We start from the raw sequence: 15,168 nt of genomic DNA on the forward strand, positions 1-15,168 counted from the left end.
TAGGGGTACAGTTGGGTGATGGGTAAAGAAAGTTAGAGTCTCGGGAAATGCAGAAACAGAGCTCCACGATCAGCCCCGCTCGGGCCGTCCTGTCGCAGCCACTGCTCCACACGTGCTGAATCGTGCGGATGCCATTATTCGTGCCGACTGACGCATCACAACTCGACAACTGGCTCTACTGTTGTCGGTCAGCATTTGAAGTGCGTCTGCAGTGATGGAGACTCTCAGATAGTCAAAGAGGTGCCCACGATGGGTTCCACGAATGCTCACAGCGGGCCACAAGATTCAAAGAAAGACCATTTCATCTGAATTGCTGGAGCGTTCAGAAACCGACGGAGACACACTTCTGTCATGGATCGTTACAGGGGACGAAAGCTGGATGCACCACTTTGCGCCGGAAACAAAAGGGCAGTCCATGGAGTGCCATCATCCTCATTCACCACAAAAGAGAATAATCAAGACAACCATCATTGCCGGAAGAGTCATGGTGACAGTCTTCTTAGATTTTGATGATGTTATTCTCGTGGATGTGATTCCAAGACGGTTAACCATCAATTCAGAGGCGTACGTGAAGACTTCGAATAAATTCCAGAACCGTTTCGGATGTGTTCGATCGGACAAGAATCCAGTAAAAACCTTGCTCCAACACATAATGTTAATCTTTCAATCCTTATATTTACTCTATAGACACAGGTACCAATTTTATTAATGATTACAGCAGCATATTTGTTAGAAAAAAACTTAAACTCATCGGATATGTCATAGTGTTTTAAAGTAGAAAAGTTCTTTGCAAGGTCGTCAAATTTCTCTTGAGCCCCCATCTTGCCATACTCAAATCTACATCCATCGGCCTGAGTGTATTCCGTCCGCCATTTACACATACGACCGAAATACGGCCTAGTCAGAGTTGGGCGACGACGGCGTATCCAACGCCTCGGGCGCGCACGGCGATACCGAGTCCTCATCCTCATCCGACGATAAATATATGGCTTCCGCCTCCTCATCGACGTCCGAACTGTCCGACGCCATCTCCTGCTTAACATTCATACAATGAAGTATATGGCAATCTGCATGAACAACACGGAGACGTGAAATTAATGCTTCATCTCCGATATTTGCAGATGACACGGTTGTCTACAAGAAAGTAGCAACATCAGAAGACTCGTACGTACTCCAGGAGGACCTGCAGAGGATTAACGCGTGGTGCGACAGCTGGCAGCTTTCCCTAAACGTAGATAAATGTAATATAATGCGCATACGTAGGGGCAGAAATCCATTCCAGTACGATTATGCCATAGGTGGTAAATCATTGGAAGCGGTAACCACCGTAAAATACTTAGGAGTTACTATCCGGAGCGATCTGAAGTGGAATGATCACATAAAACAAATAGTGGGAAAAGCAGGCGCCAGGTTGAGATTCATAGGAAGAATTCTAAGAAAATGTGACTCATCGACGAAAGAAGTAGCTTACAAAACGCTTGTTCGTCCGATTCTTGAGTATTGCTCATCAGTATGGGACCCTTACCAGGTTGGATTAATAGAAGAGATAGACATGATCCAGCGAAAAGCAGCGCGATTCGTCATGGGGACATTTAGTCAGCGCGAGAGCGTTACGGAGATGCTGAACAAGCTCCAGTGGCGGACACTTCAAGAAAGGCGTTACGCAATACGGAGAGGTTTATTATCGAAATTACGAGAGAGCACATTCCGGGAAGAGATGGGCAACATATTACTACCGCCCACATATATCTCGCGTAATGGTCACAACGAAAAGATCCGAGAAATTAGAGCAAATACGGAGACTTACAAGCAGTCGTTCTTCCCACGCACAATTCGTGAATGGAACAGGGAAGGGGGGATCAGATAGTGGTACAATAAGTACCCTCCGCCACACACCGTAAGGTGGCTCGCGGAGTATAGATGTAGATGTAGATGTAGACAATGCACGCCCACACACAAGTGTGAGAACCCGGGAACACATCGCCCCATTGGGTTGGAAATCATTGCGTCATCCACCCTACAGTCCAGACCTTGCACCCTCGGACTTGCATCTCTTTGGGCCGCCTAAAGACTCTGTATGGGGAACAGACTTTCAAGATGACGAGAGTGTCAGTCATGCAGTGAAAACATGGCTACGCCTACAGGACAAGAGCTTTTAATAGCAGGGAATAGATGCTCTTCCACAACGATGGCGTGCAGCCATAGAAAGTGATGGAGACTATGTAGAAAAGTAGGACTTGGACAAGACAAGTTCATGTACAGAATGACTATAATTAAAGTTAAACTTTCAAACCGCTGTAGAAATAACGCCACTGGTCAGAATAAAATCAAATTGCAACGGAATATTAGCGGAGAAGGGGGAAAAATCTATTGTAGAAGAAAAATAAATAGTTACAGAACGTAGCAATAGATGGCGCTGTAAGCGTCCTAGTTTAATAGAGGTCGACTACAAATGAATCATACAACAAAGCCTAAGGTGTACGTTTGACGTCAAACAAACTGTACTACTCAATGTGCATGGGTGTATAGGTGTCTTACTGTTAATTACGTAAGCCCATCCACCATGACAAGGTCATATCACATGGATTGAGAAAAATCAGTTTTCAATCGTCCTGAGGACAATAACCGCATAATCTGCATCAATAATAATGAAATCGGATTATTAATTTCCTTGTGACTGGAGGAAAACGTGTTCAATATGCTGTCCACCGTTTCAGTTGAAATGGAGAAACAGCACGTTCCACAACTGTTCAAAGTGTTTCCGGGGTCACGTTCAAAACGTGTTGCGCAATGCGTGCCTTCAGTGCAGCTAAGTTCGCAGTCTCAACACGGAACGCAACATCTTTCAGACAGCCGCACAGCCAGAAATCACACGGATCAAGAGATCAGGTGATAGAGAGGGCCAGGCTGTAAGGAAATGGCGGTGATAATTCTAGCATTTCCGAAATGGCGCTTCAGCAGCTGCTTAATTGTATTTTCAGTGTGCGGAGGTGCGCCATCTTGCATAAAAATGATTTCATCCACACATCCACGCTGTTGGAGAGCTGGAATTTAAAGACACTGATAGCGCTTAGCAGTGACGGTACAACAGGAGCAGAAGCAGCTGTCTCTTACAAAAATTATGGCCATATGAAAAACGATACCGTAAACCCGCAACACACATATACCTTTTCAGCATGAAGTGGTACTGGTTGATTTGCCTGTGGATTTTCCGTTGCCGTTATTCGACAATTCTGTGTACTGACATATCCTGTCTGATGAAAGTGGGCTTCGTCTGTCCACAAAATCTTCCACGGTCAATCATTGACCACTTCCGTGCGAGCAAGAAATTCTAAAGCAAAGGTCACTCTTGCTGGCAGGCCAACAGGAAGCAACTCGGGCACATGGGAAATTCTGAATGGACAGCAAAGAAGAATGTTTCGTAGGATTTTACGCGCCGTGCTCACGCGTACGCCCAACGTTCGGGCATTTCTCCATGCACCACACGTTTGCACTCCACCACTCGCCTCCTCCTGCACTGCTGTGGCTTCTGCAGAGCGACGTGTGCACAGCCATCATTCTTGTAATGCAGCTTTACAAGCAGGGCGCGATCCTGCACTGAGACAGTCACGGCGAACGTCGCAGAGGTGGAAAAGCCGTGTACCCGGCGTGTTTATACCAACTTCACTGGGTCGTGCGCATGGCAGGTGTTTTCATTTACGTATTCTGACACATACAGCGCCATCTACTGATCAATCTTCACACAATTTTTTTTTTCTTCTGCCGTACGTTTTCCTCCTTCTCCGATAATATTCCGTTGCAAATTGACGTAATTGTGACCAGAGGTGTTATTTCTACAGCGTTTTGAAAGTTTAATTATAATCACTCTGTTAGTGTCACCAAATTCTGACTCTTAACAGCAAATATGTTGTGAGAAAAGAAATGTAGGGCATTACTTAATGAACGACCCTCGTACGGTTGAATAAATGTCCTCTAGCATAGAAACCATACACTTCCGGGCATAAGTTAATTAGACCTTTTCTGATCTGTATCCTCTCCTCAGTCAATCCCTAGAGCTTGTACATGGTGCAGAAATCATCCTATATATTAGTGAAGATGAAGCACCAACGTATTGTTTTGTCAGCACTTGGTTTCGTTGTGTCGACACGAGTGCTGGAAGACCCCTTGCAATGTATTGTTTGTGTCCGGCAGGGGCCGTACGCTCTGAAGACCGTGGATTTTGGCGCCTGCGACGACGGGGAATACCCGGGGATGCTGGTGAACGTGTCGCTGATCTTGGACGAGGCTGCCAACGAGACGGCCTACACGGGGGAGTTCACCACCAGCTACGACTACCTGGCGGACGACTGCGAGGTGAGCGCTCGGCGGCAGCGTCGCTCAGCTCTGGAGCACACGCGTGTTGTCCGATGTAAGGGGCGATTAGGCCAAGCTCTGCACCTCACCTGCTTCCGAAGCCGTTTACAGTGTCGTAATATCGTTTCCACTGGGTGAATTGTGAGGAAGCACTCACTAAGCGGCACTTGGCGTATTTTCATTGCTAATTACTTACACACAAGGCAGTGGTAGCACCGCTTCCCCTCACATCACCGAAGTTAAGCGCTGTCGAGCTGGGCTAGCACTTGGATGGGTGACCATCCGGTCTACCGAACGGTTTTTCGGGTTAATAACACATGACCAGTGGCATTTGATACACAGGAACAAACGATTGTATGTACATCTATTTCTACAAAATGATAACTGTACATATATAGCAGTAATATAAGTCTACTTACATTATGCTCTTACATAGCAATGACACATTTGTCATTTAATATGACAGGATCTCAAATATTTCCCATAACATACACTGAAGCGCCAAAGAAACTGATATAGGCTTCCATATTCAAATGCAGAGATATGGAAAAAGGCAGAATAGGCGCTGCGGTCCGCAACGCCTGTATAAGACAACAAGTGTCTGGCGCAGTTACTAGGTCGGTTACTGGTTGGTGCTACGGTCATCGGTCCCTAGGTCGGTTACTGTTGCTTTGGCAGGATATCAAGATTTAAGTGAGTTTGAAGATGGTGTTATAGTTGCCGCACGAGCGATGGCACACAGCATCTCCGAGGTAGCGATGAAGTGGGGATTTTCCCGGATGACCATTTCACGAGTGTACCGTGTATATCAGGAATCCGGTAAAACATGAAATCTCCGAGATCGGTGAAGCCGGAAAAAGACCCTGCAAGAACAGTACCAACGCCGACTGAAGAGAATCGTTCAACGTGACAGAAGTGCTACCCTTCCGTATCTTGCTGCAGATTTTAATGCTGGCCCATCAACAAGTGTCAGCATGCGAACCATACAACGAAACGTCATCGATATGAGCTTACGGAGCCGAAGACCCACTCGTGTACCCTTGATCACCACACGACACAAACCTTTACGCCTCGCCTGGCCCGTCAACACCGACAGTGGATCTTCCCTGGCAGCACGATGACAATGATACGGTCACCAAAAGAAGAGCCATGGAACTTTATAAGATAATCCCGAACCGCTACTCAAGTTTAACTCGGCGAGAACACGGACAGCGTCTGACGCAAGAATGCCGTCGCGAGCAACTCCGTTCCCAGCTGTAACGGAATTTTCGGCCCACAGCAGGTTTCGTGGCAATTTATAAACAACGCGTCATTTTAGTTGACCGTTTATCTCATAGCGAAGAGCTATAGAGCGGTGAACGAGAAAGAAATGCGATTACGATGATGAAGTTTAATCGGAAGACCGTAATATTTCTTATCATGTTTTCTATGGGTTAAGGGAGACAACACCATGGTCTTTCAGTGAATTCCCCTAGGCAATGAAAGTAAAAAGATTTACCCAGAGTTGGGAAATCGCTTCATCGCCTCACTAGTAAAGGCGACCTCATTTCATGGCAGATGTGGTTTGGAAACTGAGTTTCAGCTGTGGGCAGCCCGCATCTCGTGGTCGTGCGGTAGCGTTCTCGCTTCCCACGCCCGGGTTCCCGGGTTCGATTCCCGGCGGAGTCAGGCATTTTCTCTGCCTCGTGATGGCTGGGTGTTGTGTGCTGTCCTTAGGTTAGTTAGGTTTAAGTAGTTCTAAGTTCTAGGGGACTGATGGCCATAGATGTTAAGTCCCATAGTGCTCAGAGCCATTTGAACCATTTCTCAGCTGTGGGCAAAAGTTTGCTACCAAAACCAACTAGAGACGCTCCTTACTTCCCAAATAAAGCATCGCATACGGCGAGAACTGAATAACAGGCACAGAAGTGAAAGAGAGGAACTCATATATAATGATTTCATCCTTTTTTCCTTTCTGGTCTCAATATACACCTGCGGCACAACCTGAGCAAAACGCGTGTGACGTTGTGGTCCACGTGTAGGAACGGTCAAGCATAGTCTGTCGGAACAAAGAGGTGCTATCAGTTTCTTCAGACCAGAAGACAAAACAGCTTCATTTGTCACGAATCCTGATTAGACTGAAAGCTGCTACATGTAGCCTCTGGAACCGTACGTGGGTAAACTCCAAAGCAGTTTCGATATTTACGTCGAAGCGTCGGTCGGAACGAAAGAAAAGTAGTATGCGTCATTCACAGAAATATTCAGAGTACGTTACAGTGCTACAACGATGAAAAATAATATTACGACAATGTCAAACCTTATTTTCATAAAATAAAGAATAACTGACGATATTAAAAATGTAATTATAATTTTATTATTTTAGTTTTTGTGCTCAGTGAATCAAAGAGTTTCTATTGCACGGAATAAACTAGCATTGTTTGTACTACGAAACTATATATGATTCTTAAGTGAGAACTAATTCCATGTAAGACATTTTGTCTGGGCGGAGTTTGTTCTCGTACTCGTCGGTAGAGAAAGAAAAGTTTCTTAATCGAAGTATGTAATGTGAATGTATAAAGGCTATAAAAAGGAAAGAGAGAGAGAGAGAGATAATCCTTGCGGACAGTGACCGTATTGTATAAGAAAAGGTAAATACAAGTTATTCAAAACAAATATCTCTAAAGCGTATCGTACTGTGATTTAAAAAGACTGAAAATTGCGGTGTTTAATCTAAACCTGTCCTGAATAACAGCGAAGAACATTTATGTCATCACATATTTTCTTCGTTGGACCACGGTTGTGATTCGCATGTTACTTTTTGTTACGCGACGTGTTAGGAATATTTTCATTATACGCGCAAAAGTGCACACAGCTTTGATCGAACCTGCATCTTTCGGAAACGATAACTCTTAATCAGTACAATTACGCGAATACCGTCTGAATCGCAACCGTGATCACAAAAGTGTTTCCTGGACCTGATTTTTATAAATGTGTAGACTTGAAAGCGAACAATATTGCACCATCGCTGGCTCGCAACATTGAAAGAAAACAAAACAGGGACTGAACAACTTTAAAGGCCGTCAGCGTTACGAAATCTGAACGACGTAATTTAATTAATTAAATATTAACAGGAAGAGAATTATTAAATTTTAAAGATTAAATGGTAGCAAGAATTTAAAGCATTTTAGCATCAGTACGTTTCTTTGGATTTGTAGTTGAGTATCAGATACCATCATATCTATTTAAAAGATAGTGCGTAAATAACATTGCCACCTCTTATAATTATTGTTCTAGCAATTCAACGTGAGACGCTTTCCTATGTAAAGTCAGTGTATTGGAGACATATTAAACATTTTATTAGTACACACTAGTTTTAGCTTAGCAACTGTGCTTGCCCTAATTGGGACACGGTTTTTAAAGATTATCAACATACACAATGCGTGCCATTTTGTAGTGCGGTTTCCTGGTATGGACTTTTGCAACACGTCGGAGAGCGGACACCACACTTCGTACGAGCGCCTAGTAATGTTAAATTTCTTCTCTATTCTCATTAGGGCAACTTTCATGATGATTTGATACGTGGATGGAATGTACAAGAAATCACAGCACTACTTCGCAGAGGAGGAAGCAAACCACAACGAAAACTCTTTGGCAACAAAGGCTGTGCAATTCGAATGTCGATGCAGAAAATGAAGCGATGGAAATTTGTGCGTTTTATATGTTTAGATAACATATTAAAGCAGTAGCAGAACAAACAGTACACCATTTAAACGCTAAAACTTAATTATAGGACAAATCTTTCGCAATACTAAACGCATCGTCTTAGTGAGAAGACTGTAAGGCCGAGCTCTGTGGAAGGCAGGGGCTGCACATGTGGCGCTGCAGAGTGGGCCGAGATAAACAGGGCGAGTGTGTCCCTGTTGTGACGTCACGGTTGTGTACCACGTAACGAGGCCTGCCGCGATGAGTACAGAATGTGCGTACACTTTCCAAAGTAGGTGTCTACATCTGCGTATTGTGCGTTTCCCGGGCTGCGTGGGCGGCAGTGAATTACCAGCACTGCTTACTATGCAAGTGTTTGCAGACCGGCACAAACGCACGTGAAACAAAAGTCGTTACAGTCTGCCCAGTGACGGCGCACTGAGTAATGGTTGGACACTCTTCTTTCAAAAGGGCGAATTTTAACCCAACTGGCTCCACAAGCTACGCACCAAACCTGCTTCAGAATCCTTCCATGGGTTGAAAGCAGGGACGCATGTCGGTCGTCAGGTGTAAAACTCTACGAATGGCGAAGATTTTGAGACGACGGGATGTTGATCTCTAACTCACAAGGGGAGGCCGCCAATTGTGAAATTCAGATTCGATTCATACTGCGCATAATAAAAGCTCATGGCCAGAGGTGTAATGTGGCAAAGCACCAAGATGCACTTCTCAGCCGTTGTCAAGAAAATCGACAGTTAAAAGAAACCGTTGCGGTGAAATACTCTCTACGATTAATAGTTTTCTGCAGCGTCGTGGCGCAGCGGTAGGCGCTCGGGTTCGGAATCCGAAGATCGCCGGTTCGAATCTCGCGCCATGCAATTTTTTTTATTATTAGTTTTTTGTAATTTTCTCTGAGCACTATGGGACTCAACTGCTGAGGTCATTAGTCCCCTAGAACTTAGAACTAGTTAAACCTAACTAACCTAAGGACATCACAAACATCCATGCCCGAGGCAGGATTAGAACCTGCGACCGTAGCGGTCTTGCGGTTCCAGACTGCAGCGCCTTTAACCGCACGGCCACTTCGGCCGGCTAGTTTTTTGTAATTCAAATATATATATATATATATATATATATATATATATATATATATATATACTCACTTATCGCGAATGGACCCAGAAAGGTTTCTGACGTCGTTTCTTCCATACTTCTTTCATTCGTTCTCCATGTTTTCTTTTTCTTTCTTCTGTCCATTTTGTTCCTGGTCTCTTTAGTGCTTCCTTCTCCGACAATACAATCCACTTTTCCACCTTATTTCTAAAAGTTTTTCTATCTTTGACATCTTTAAGTTCAATATTTGCTTTTTGTAAATCTAATTTTACTTGGCTAATCCATGGTGTTGTTGATTTGACTTTTTCTATGTAAGTGAGAATTCTGTTGGTGAGTCGTGTGGGGGGAAGTCTAGTGACATGTCCATAAAATTTTAATCTTCGCCTTCTTATGTCTGCTGCCAGGTTTGATATAGTTTCTGTGGTTCTTCTTGATTGTATCCGGTATCCTTCTTCTGTTAATTTTGGACCTAAAATCTTTCTCATAATTTTGCGTTCTTCTTTTAGTATTTATTCTAAATCACATTTTGTGTGGAGTGTGAGCGTTTCACTAGCATATAGTGCTGCTGGCTTAATTACTGCGCAGTAGTGTCTGATTTTTGTGTTCGAGGAGATGCATTTTTTATTGTATATTTCATGTGTCATACCATATGCTCTCTTCATTTTCTGTTGTCTGATCTTCTGTGCAACTTTCTCTCCTCCGGTTGGCTCCAAAATTTCACCTAGGTATTTAAAATGTTTTACTCTATTTATTTTTCCATATTTTGTGTTCAAACTGTGTATATGGAATTTCGTACAGAAAAATTCTGTCTTTTGAAACGAAATTTGTAAACCTACTTTATCCGTGCATTCCTTAAGGATCTCTATTTGTTTGGTGGCGATTTCTTCATCATCTGCAAGTATGGCCAAGTCGTCCGCGAATGCTAAACAAGATATCTCCACGTTGTCTTTGGTTCTACCAAGATGGATTGGTTTCCAGTAGGATTGATTTTTTAATTCTTTTTCCCATTCCTTAATGACTTTATCCAGGACTATATTAAACAGAAGTGAAGATAGCCCGTCACCTTGACGTACTCCAGTTTTTATGAGAAAAGGTTCAGAGATTTCTCCCCTGAATTTAACTTTAGATACAGTGTCTGTCTGTGATTCTTTGATAAGCCTTAGTGTTTTGGAGTCAAGTCCAAGTTCGTCTAAAACGTTAAACAAAGATTGCCGGTCAATTGAGTCATAGGCTTTCTTAAAATCTACAAATGTACAAATTATGGGGGCATTTCTAATTGCTTTGTGTTTTAATATTGTCTTTAAATTAAATATTTGTTCTATGCATGAGCGACCGGGGCGGAAGCCTGCTTGATAATCACCAATTTGGCGTTCCAGCTGCTCTTGTGTTCTTTTCAGCAGGCATGTTGAGAGAATTTTGTAGGTGACTTGTAAAAGTGAGATTCCCCTGTAGTTATTGACATTTGTTCTGTCTCCTTTTCTATGTAACGAGTGAATAAGAGCACATTTCCAATCCTCTGGTAATTTTTCTGTTTCCCATATTTTTGTTATTATTTTTGTGAGCTCTTGCAACGTCTTTGGTCCTAGGTTCTTTAATAGCTCCGCAACAATGCCATCTTCGCCAGATGTTCTATTATTTTTTAAGTTTTTAATATGACATTTGATTTCTTCCTGTGTTGGTGGTAATGAATCCGGTTGAGCGTTGGCACTGATTTCTTTGGGAAACCTTAAACTAGGTTCTGGGCAATTTAGTAGGTTAGAAAAATATTGAGCCAATACTTGACAGTTTTCCTGGTTTGTTAGGGCTAATTTACCATCTGGTTTTCTGAAACATAAATTTTGAGGGATATATCCTCGTATTTTATCTGTGAAAGTTCTGTAGAAGTCTCTTGTATTATAGTTTTGGAAATTTTCTTCTATGGCATCCAGTTGTGCCTTTGTGTACTTCCTTTTTGCTTGCCTAATAGATTTTGAAACCTGTTTTCTAACCTCGTTAAATAAATGTAGACTTTCTTGTGATTTTTTACTGTTATATTCTTGAAATGCCTTTTTTCTCCTTTCCAATGCATTTTCACAGTCTGAATCCCACCAAGGGTGTTTGAATATCTTTTTCAAGGGAATAGTTTCCTTAGCTATTCGCGTGATTTTAGAATGAAATTCTTCCCATGTGTTTGCCTTCTCCTTCTCCCATTCTTCTTTTACTTTAGATTCTTTAATCTTCTTGGTGTCATATTTCTGTATTTCTGTTTTCTTCTGATGACTTCTTCGTGCTGTAAACTTGATTTTAATTCTAGTTAGGTAATGGTCTGAATCAATGTTTGCTCCTCTGCGTACTTGGACGTCGTAAATTTCTTTTTGTACTGGGTATGAAATCGCCACATGATCTATTTGAAACTCGCCAATTTGTTGTATAGGAGATCTCCATGTCTTTTGTTTCCTTGGACATTTTCTTGGAGATGTTGACATTATCTTCAGGTTATTCTGCTTACATAGTTCGACGAGCCTTGTACCATTTTTATTGGTAAATTTATGTGCAGGATATTTGCCTACGGTTTTTTGGTGGATTTTCTCTCTACCAATTTGGGCATTAAAATCGCCGAGTAGAACTTTTGTATCATCTTTTGGAATCTTGGCCATTATATTCTCCAAATTTTCCCAGAACTTTTCTGTTTCTATGGGGTTTTTCTTGTTGTCTCCGTTTGTGGGAGCATGAACATTAACCATTGTGTATGTTTTGTTGGCACATTGTAAGCGCATCGTCATTATCCTATTATTTACGGGAGTAACTTCCTTGATGGAGCTGAGCACGCTCTTGTGTATGATAAACGCCATCCCGAGATGGGGGGCTCCTCTTCCGATTCGTTTATCCGTCTTGCTCTTAAAGATGCGATAGTTGCCATAATCTGATGTTTCTTCATCTGTAAAACGTGTCTCCTGTAAAGCTAGTATTACTATCTTTTGCTTTTCAAGTTCTGTTGTAAGGTTTAGAAGTTTTCCTGGTTGGATTAATGTATTTATGTTAAAGGTTCCAATGTATATAGGTGTTTTAAGTGGAAGTTTGCCAGAGAGCTCCGACTTTCTCTGATGTAATCGTGTAAGTCCAGGTTCCCCAGAATCCGAATTCCTGGTTGCCATCTGTTGATGGGTGGATTGGTTACCACCTGGTGTAATGTTGTTATTACTTGCACGAGTCATACTTGCTTGTAATCAAGTTGGTCCAGTGTTTCCACTGGGTGTTTAGAACCAGGGATTGTTAGTTCCTGGCGCATTATGACCAGCCGCACATTGTGTGAACAGACGCTGACCAGGATGCCGATGGTTCCCACTTCAGACGCGTCCTGGATTTGGGTGTTGACAGTGCTTATTGTAATGGCGGCACTTACTCGCCATGACACAGCAACGTCTTCGGGTTCTGTGGATTTTGAATGAGTGTGACCCTTGCCAAAAGTCACCCTCCCACACCCTCGTGGTGCTATTAATGAATTGCTTATGCATGTTGGTGAAGGCGGATCGCTCTCCAATTGTACCGCCTCCATTTTTCCGTTTTTTTAACAGGGTGTACCAAAGCTCCCCCGTCCGCACTGATTTTCGACGATGTTATAAGTTGCGCTAGGGACCGCATCTACCTTCTTTCGAAGTTAGCAGGCAACTACGCTGTTATGCGGCGGCTCGTTTCGGCCCAATCAACATCTGTCCCTCAAGTGTAACGAGCGAGTAACGGAGTTTATATTTCATACCTGCCACAGTGAATTTGTGTTCGTGGGGTCTCTATTCTAATTCGAACGTTTGACTTACGCTATACGTATTCGTTTCGGAATATCGTATCTACGACTTCCGTTATCTATACGTGGTTAACATTATGAAGACAATGAATAACATTTTTGAAATACAACTTTGTTTGCGGAAAACATAATGATGTTCGAAGTCGCCAGTTTTTCCACGACAAACGACTTTCAATGTTGAAATATATATAGATATATATATTTGAATTACAAAAACCAAATTCTAAAAAAAAAAAAAAAAAGAAGTGCATGGTGTGAGATTCAATCCGGCGACTTTCGGATTACAAATCCGAGCGATTACCGCTGCGCCACGACGCTGTAGAAAACTAGTAATCGTAGAGAGTACTTCAAGGTAACGGTTTCTATTAACTGTCGATTTTCTCGACAACGGCTGAGAAGTTCATCTTGGTGCTTTGCCACATTACACCTCTGGCCATGAGCTTTTATTATGCACAGTATGAATCGAATCTGAATTTCACAATTGGCGGCCTCCCCTTGTCAGTATACGGGCGTCCTCCATCAGTAACGTATTCGGTAGATCACGCTTCATATCTCGATACTCTGTCGGTATCTGTTCTGGAGTATGCAGAGATCATAGCCTCGTATTCTGTGTAAATTCGGACATCACAGATGTCAGTTCTTAAAGCATAACAACACATACCACACGTACTCCCTATGAAACGGCCAGAAAACTGTATGCTTCCCGCCAGGCCGATATTTGCTCTTCTGTAGAAGCGGCCAGCTAAATGAGCCACAGTCTAACAAGAGCAGGAATTCTGTCGTTCGTGAAAATAAATTGTCAGGACAGTGTGTGAAACGTTTGCTGTCGTCCCACCTGACCAAACGCAACAAGGATGGATACCGGATTAGCACTGCGAGTCTTGGGGAAATTAGCTTATCTGAATTGCTACACGCGTGACGCTAATACGACACGGAGATCCGTCGTTGGAATGAGTGCTTAATACTGCAACTGTCGTATCCACCTGGCTTCGAACCTCGACACGGCAAGGATAGATGCATTTGCCGTCTACATGTGTGTGTCTATGGTCTAAGGTATGAAACGCTGTGTGTGTCCAAAGTTTCACGTGCGTCAACGAGCGCCGTACAACGCAAACAGGCGCCGTAAAATAAAATAAACCCTTGGTGGCGTTCGTTCTCGCATTTGGCGCTGCCCAGACACGACAGAATAATATCGCTGACGCAAGATTTTTTTTTTATTTTTATCAACTTTCCAGTAAATTACTTGTTAGTTTCCATACGGTGCTCCTCTTCACATGTGCAGTGTGTTAGGGCCGATGATAGATCTTTTTCCTTATCCGTTACCAGATACGAATGCAGTCTGTAGAAACAGCTGGACACATTGCCACGAAGTAAGACAGGTTCTCACACTGCGATTATATTCCGCCTCGATGCGAAACAGACGACGCTGTCAACTTGTTTATTAAACCTTCACCATCGATGGGTGGTGACAACATATCTGCTAATCCTGTGTACTTGTTTAAGGTTTCGCCTCGACTCGACAGGAATTTTTCTAGCCATCATACGTCTTCAAAGCCGTGGGGTGTAAATAAGTTCCATCCCTTACCGCTACGCATATTCTGCACCACGTGTGTCATTAAAGTGAGCATAATATAAGTAGCACAAGCGTTAACTGGCTTGGATGGAAAGGTTCTGAAGGTATTTTTTGACAACTTCTATAGGTGTTTTCAAGAAGATTTTCTCACAGAATGGTCTCCCTCTTAGGAGTGTAGGATACCATCAGCTGGACGCAGCTGAGACACAAGTCCGTCCATGTAGGTGCGGAGTGCGAAAGAGCACACTTCGAATGCATTACAATGTTACAACTGCCAGCGACTAGGGATGCGATTCACGTGTCGGAATGGACACGCATCTCGTAACTGGACGACTACGCCAGGCTCTGCTGCTCGTAAATATTAAAAATTAAGTCGCTGTGCCAATTATGGATTCACTCTCGATCAGATGATGCATATACATTTTTCTCCTGTTTTCGTATGTTTCAGAAAACCGCCATTACTCAATTTTGAAATCGTTCCGCGTGGTAGCAGCAACAATCAGTCGCTGAGGCAGCGACAAAGATCTGTCGGTTGCAGGACGCGGAAGACTAACGGAAAAAGAAATTCATCTTACACATTACTGCTCTCTACATTTGTGATTAACGTTTAAATGTGCACATAATCGGTACAGTGTAATTACGCGGATCTGATACTGGTTTCGTGATT

The 15,168-nt window shown here is 43.0% G+C and overlaps 1 protein-coding gene across 1 annotated transcript in view; it reads left to right on the plus strand.

The window, feature by feature from the left end:
• The window catches only part of LOC126442773 (uncharacterized), a 109,915-nt gene that overhangs the window by 29,279 nt on the left and 65,468 nt on the right, over positions 1-15,168 (plus strand). Inside the window, exon 2 of the mRNA XM_050090803.1 lies at positions 4,192-4,353. Coding sequence (XP_049946760.1) covers positions 4,192-4,353 — 162 coding nt within the window. The remainder of the gene's footprint in view (positions 1-4,191; positions 4,354-15,168) is intronic.

This window comes from Schistocerca serialis, unplaced genomic scaffold, assembly GCF_023864345.2.
Source record: "Schistocerca serialis cubense isolate TAMUIC-IGC-003099 unplaced genomic scaffold, iqSchSeri2.2 HiC_scaffold_1406, whole genome shotgun sequence".
NCBI classification, from domain to species: Eukaryota; Metazoa; Arthropoda; class Insecta; order Orthoptera; family Acrididae; genus Schistocerca; species Schistocerca serialis.